The 6000-nt window shown below is 40.2% G+C and overlaps 1 protein-coding gene across 2 annotated transcripts in view; it reads left to right on the top strand.

Annotated features, from left to right (window-relative positions):
- The first annotated feature begins 556 nt into the window (after positions 1–556).
- The window catches only part of hectd3 (HECT domain containing 3), a 53735-nt gene continuing 48291 nt past the window's right edge, over positions 557–6000 (top strand). For both annotated transcript variants that reach the window (XM_028811247.2, XM_028811246.2), the window contains exon 1: positions 557–1185. In XM_028811247.2, the coding sequence (XP_028667080.1) occupies positions 820–1185 (366 nt within the window). In that variant the 5' untranslated portion in view covers positions 557–819. The remainder of the gene's footprint in view (positions 1186–6000) is intronic.

Here is a 6000-nt window from a genome sequence, read left to right as displayed (position 1 = left end):
CCTGGCAGCTTTTAAAACGTGGATGGGTATGGAACTGAAAGGTATCTAATATACAAAAGTTCTCATGATACTATACATCACAATACTTACACAAGCTAAAACTGACTGTTACATTAGCTTTCAAAAGCCTCACTGGCAACTCTACGAGACTGGATTCTAACGCTGATACGATCACGGTGTATGTGCTTTGCCATGGGTAAATCAAATCAGTTTTTCTCCGTCCTTCCAAAGTCTGGCGACTCTCTAAATTAGGCCGCTATGGGGCGAATTTAAAGCTGTACCGCGGTTCACATTCACCCACCTGTGTTAGTCTCATAAGAGTGCTGTGCATTGTGCGCTGGAATGCCGCGCCGTCCTGAGTTTAACACAGTGGGACAGGTTTCTTCTGACCGCGACTGTAATCTCGAATTTGATAAAAGATGGAATGCAGTGTCATCAGCATGCTACAGTCAGTGGTGCTCTAAGCGCAGCGCAGAGTTAGTGGTTCTTCTATATCAGTACTTACGGTAACGGCTGGGCTGTCACTTTTCCGGCAGTTTTACCTTCGCTTTACGGGACATGCAGGCTCAACAAGCGTCCTGTTCCTACTGAGAAGACGCTAGACTCACCCCTTTATCACCGACTGTGAATGAGCAAGCGACTGCGGTTTGCATCGACAGCACACTCTCCGGCGCACAGCAGAATGCCGCCACTGCTTTTACGTGCTTGAGACAGTGACACGGCACGGTGCGGCGGGGTGGATGTTTGCGGCTCCGTTCTCCTAGGAGGGCGCGAGACTTTCTGACCGAACATTTTCTTTTTCCAAAATACCACGGAAACATGTCTCTCGGAAACAACCCGCACATCCTACTAGGCAGAATTCGCTTTTTAAATGAATGTATCGAAACCTTTCGAAACAGTAAGCCGCCGCCAGAGGCTTTGTGCTACGTTCCTAAAGAGGTCTGCTATAAGGTGTGTAAAGACTCATCGTCCACTGCCTCATCGGCGGCGACGTCGGCGGCTTCATCAGCTGGCAGTGGCTGTTCTGCTGGAAACACCCTGATATCCGTGTGGGAGAGCCCGACTAACTCTCTGCAGACCAAGAAGCTCTTCAGGTTCAACATCGAGGCAAAGAAAGGGACGTGCATCAAGGCGACGGGGGACCAGTACTGCAACAACTACGGCCTGTGGGTCAAACTAAACAAGGTACTTAACGCTTCGTGATGTTTATGAGTACCTCGGGGTTTCTTCCTGGTTTGACGGTGACGTCACCATGCATGGACATACTGAGATGAATGTGCATAGATCTCGTGCCTCTGCTAAGTCCGTATCTATAACTGAGGCTTTGTCTGAGACATCCATCAAGCACAGAGCACCACTTAGGTTAAAGACTGCCTGTTATTTACCCCCCCCCCCCCCCCCTCGTTTTACGAAACGCGCTCACTATCGGGAATACCCTTTATACCCACTGGCAAAGGCCAGTGGCAAAGTGCTTCACGACATAAGTGCCACTAAATCACAGACACTGCAGACTCATGTGCAGCGGCATCGCAAGAAAGACACAAGATCTATATATGAATAGGCTGACATGCGTACTAGTTTAGCGTGACAAACTGTGGCACTGACGCCTAAAATGTTTACGAAACCGGAGACTCTTAATTGGAATGTAAAGTGAATGTGTGACACGAGATCTCAGTTTAGAAAAAGAAGTAAAAGAAAAATGTGATATACCCTCTGTACTCGGAGTATGTGTCATAGGCATCCATCTATTTCCTAAACATTTAATTCAGTTCATGGCATTCCAGTTATATCTGGTGCAAAGCAAGAACCCGACCTGGACGTGGATGGTCAAATATACGTAGCTTATTGAAATATTTATTTATTTATTCTTTGTCAAAAATGAATATTCACATTCATGGCACTACTGAGCCAGAGCCTGTCAAGAAAAATATTTCAGCAGAAGAAAGAAACCAACCCACAACAATTATGCATTCCATTGCAGGGCACACTCATACACACCCATGCAATCACTTCAGTCATTTGTCAACTTAAATTCACTTTGGAATGGGGAAAAAAAGCTGACTATTTCTTTGATTTGTTTTTCCATTAATTTTATGAGCCCCTTTTTCCCACTACTGTAAAAGGAGAAGCAGAATTTACCCTCCCAGAAATCGGTTGTTGATGGGCCACCCAGCCATTATAACGTACGCACAGGCGCACACTTCGATTCACTCACTAGTTCAGTTCAATTGAGGTTATCTTTGTATCACACTCCTCACAGAGTGCTGTGACGTTCACTGGTAAATACAAATGCAAACATTACTAATTGCATAATGAGTACATATAAAGACAAGACTTTGTTTACACAGGCAGGAAACTTAACATAAATGGTGCTCTGCAATATCTGTCCATTAATTAGTTTTTGAAATATGGCCAGTTGACAACTGAGGAAAGCAAAACAAAAACTCTAGTCAACAACATCCCTGGAGAAAATAAATCTCTGGAAGGTCCACAATTGTTATAATAATTGTAGTTGACCAGTTGTAATAGACAAAGTCAAACATAGTCACAGTCCTGGAGATCTAGTCCGCCTGGCCACAAACACCTTTTCTGAGCATTCTGTATGGTGCCTTGATCAGGTGGCGGTGGCACAGAATAACCGGAAAAAACAGCAGAAAAAAGTAGAGATTATTAAAGATTGCAAATCCCTGAAGAATATAATAATAATAATGATAATTCATTACATTTATATAGCGCTCTTCTCAGTACTCAAAGCGCTATCCACACAGGGAGGAACCGGGAAGCGAACCCACAATCTTCCACAGTCTCCTTACTGCAAAGCAGCAGCACTACCACTGCGCCACCTGTGAGGATGATAATACTATGCTTATATATAATCGTTTATTAGGAGTACAACTAAAATGTAACTACGGGATTTTAGCAGTTTTTAAAAATGTTCTATAGTATTAGCCTGGTGAATTTCCATTGGTAAAGTATTCCAGGTTTTAGGTACGAAACAGCAAAAGGCCACCTCACAACTCACTTCTTTTAAGATTGGGGCTTGGAATAATAAGACTACCATTAGAAGATCAAAAGTTACAACTTGTGTGTAGGGGGACAGCTGTTCCAAAATATAGAAAGGGGCAAGGTTATTTAAGGCTTTATACAACATTCATAGTATTTTAAAGTTAATTCTAAGTGACATGGGTAAACAATGTAACAACGCTAAAACTGGTGAGATATGCTCAGATTTTCTTTTTTAGTTAAGATTCTGACTTCTGCATTCTACACTAATTGCAGCTGATTGATGTCTTTCTTAGGTAGTCCTGTTAGAAGTGCATTACAGTAATGTAGTTGACTAAAACCAAAAGCGTGAATTAATTTTTCAGTGTCTTGTAATGTTATAAGAGGTCTAACTTTTTCTATATTCCTTAAGTGAAAAAATGTAGTCCTAGTAATCTGGTTAACATGTGATTTAAACTTTAGGTCAGAGTCAATGATTACCCCAAAATTCTTTACCTCCGCCTTGACTTTTAAACCTGAGGGATCGAGTTTATGTCTAATACACTTGCTGTTTCCATATTTACCAATCACAAGGCTTTCTGTTTTTTCCTTATTTAGTTTGAGAAAGTTACCACTCATCCATTTAGAAAGACAAGTAAGACATTGGAATAGAGAGTCAAGAGCATCAGGTTTTTCAGGTTATAGCGATAAATAAAGTTGTGTGTCATCTGCAAAGTTGTTATAGTTCACCTTGTGTTTTCAGATCATCTGGCCTACAGGAAGCATGTAGATTGAAAAAAATCAGTGGACCCAGGATAGATTCTTGTGGTACGCCATATAAAGTACAATATTGTGGATCTCAGAAGTACAATCACCACAACTAACAAAAACATTTCTACCTGTTAAATAAGACTGAAACCAATTTCAGACACTGTTAGAGAAGCCCACCCTTTGTCTAAGTTGATTTATATGAGTACTGTGGTCTGTGGTGTCAAATGCTGCACTCAAGTCTAAGAGAACAAGAACAGATATACAGTCTCTGTCCTCATTACCGGCAAATCATTTATTACTTTAACCAGTGCAGTTTCTGTATTATGATTTGTTCTAAAACCTGACTGAAACTTGTCAAGAATAGAATGTTTAATCAAATGATCATTTAGCTACTTAAAAACTGTCTTTTCTAGAATTTTACTTAAGAAAGGCAGGTTAGAAGTTGGTCTAAAGTTGTTAAAGACAGAGAAGTCGAGATTATTTTTCTTGAACAAGGTTTAACAACAGCAGACTTTAGACAGTCGGGGAAAACCACTATATCAAATGGGGAGTTAACTATGTCAAGCACAGCATCAATTAGCAGATTGGAGACCTCTTTAAAAAGGCCTGCTGGCACTGGGTCAAGGGCGCAGGTAGAGGGCTTCAGATGAGAAATTATTCTACGTAGGTCAGATAAATCTATTTCAGTGAGAGAATTTAACTTGCTTAAAAGAGCATGCTGGGATTCTAAAGAATTAACTTTGCAGGGATGTACTATATTATTTCTGATATCATTTATTTTGTGTTTAACTAGTAGTTTTTAGGAGGCATTCCATTGAGTGAGCTGGGTTTAGAAGACAATTAATAGTTGAGAATAAAACTCTTGTATAACCAGCATTATCATTTAGAATTTTAGAGAAATAGAGCTGCCTCTCAGTGTGAACTGCATTGTTATATTTAGTTATTTCTGCCTTCAGTATTTCATTGTGGACTAACAGTTTAGTTTTTCTCCATTTATGTTTGGCTCTCAGGTATGTTCTCTTTAAATCGGGCACTCTCGGTCTTCTAAGGTATGATAGCACTGGAAGAAACACAGTATTGTTTAAAAATACTAGGGGGCTTTGCCCCCTGCTCGCTTCGCTTGCTAACCCCCGGGCCGGCACTACACGCTGTCCATTTTGTGGTTCAGCCGCTTTTGTATGGGGATGTGGATGTAGAATCTAAACAGATTATTTTAATGGGAATTGTTACATATGCATAATAGAACTAACTATTTTACATTACGGCGAGTAATTAACCATATTAAAATATAGTACAACGTAATAATTTGAAAGTAAATTATGTTTCATGTTTCATTAGAGTTATTCGTTGCGTTATGCGATTTTGTTCTGTTTGGATTTGAAATTAACACGCAAATACTTTTTAAACTTACACTTTTACTGTAAAACTTCAGGAAAAACAATTTTTTGAATTAAATTTTCGTCAATATCGCATTGAATTTTGATTCTGTGTTTGGACTTGCATCATGATAACGCAACGTATAACTGCCATGAGTGAATTTCGTTTCTTTCTCTCTAATAAATCAACTGACTTTTTCAAATGTTTGTCTCTGTGATTTGTTAACTGTCTTTGCAAAAGCTTTTGTAACGGGAAACGTTTTAATACAAATGGCATATCAAGATCTCCTTTGATGTCTAATGTTATCCGCGGGAGATGTAGTACATTACCTTTCTTGGAAAAATCCATCCATCCATCCATCCATCCATTTTCTAACCCGCTGAATCCGAACACAGGGTCACAGGGGTCTGCTGGAGCCAATCCCAGCCAACACAGGGCACAAGGCAGGAACCAATCCTGGGCAGGGTGCCAACCCACCACAGGGAAAAATCCTTCTTTCAAAAGTAATTCGGGCAGTGGAAGATCATACGGTGTTAACGTTTGTAGATATTCTTTGGGATATTGTAAGGTGATGTTTTCATCTTCCGCGTGATCACCACCAACTGCTTCAGCATAGTCTATTGATACACATTTAACCAATTTGCCGTGTAACCGTTCGACAATTTTCACGTTAATTCGTTTGACTTCATGGTTTCTCGGCACTAGGATTGCCCGTCTACTCATTTCTTCTGTTGATAACCCTTCGGGATGAAATTCTTTAATGGTTGGACATAATAATTCTTCTTTTATTGGGAACTTAAAGTGAGGAAAACATTAAAATTTATAAGAGAGAGCAGGAACTGTGTCTGGCAAAAGCATTCACAGGAATGA

Source organism: Erpetoichthys calabaricus, chromosome 10 (genome assembly GCF_900747795.2).
Source record: "Erpetoichthys calabaricus chromosome 10, fErpCal1.3, whole genome shotgun sequence".
Lineage (NCBI taxonomy): Eukaryota > Metazoa > Chordata > Cladistia > Polypteriformes > Polypteridae > Erpetoichthys > Erpetoichthys calabaricus.
Note: the sequence above shows the minus strand (reverse complement) of the source record. Positions and strands in the feature narration are given on the sequence as shown.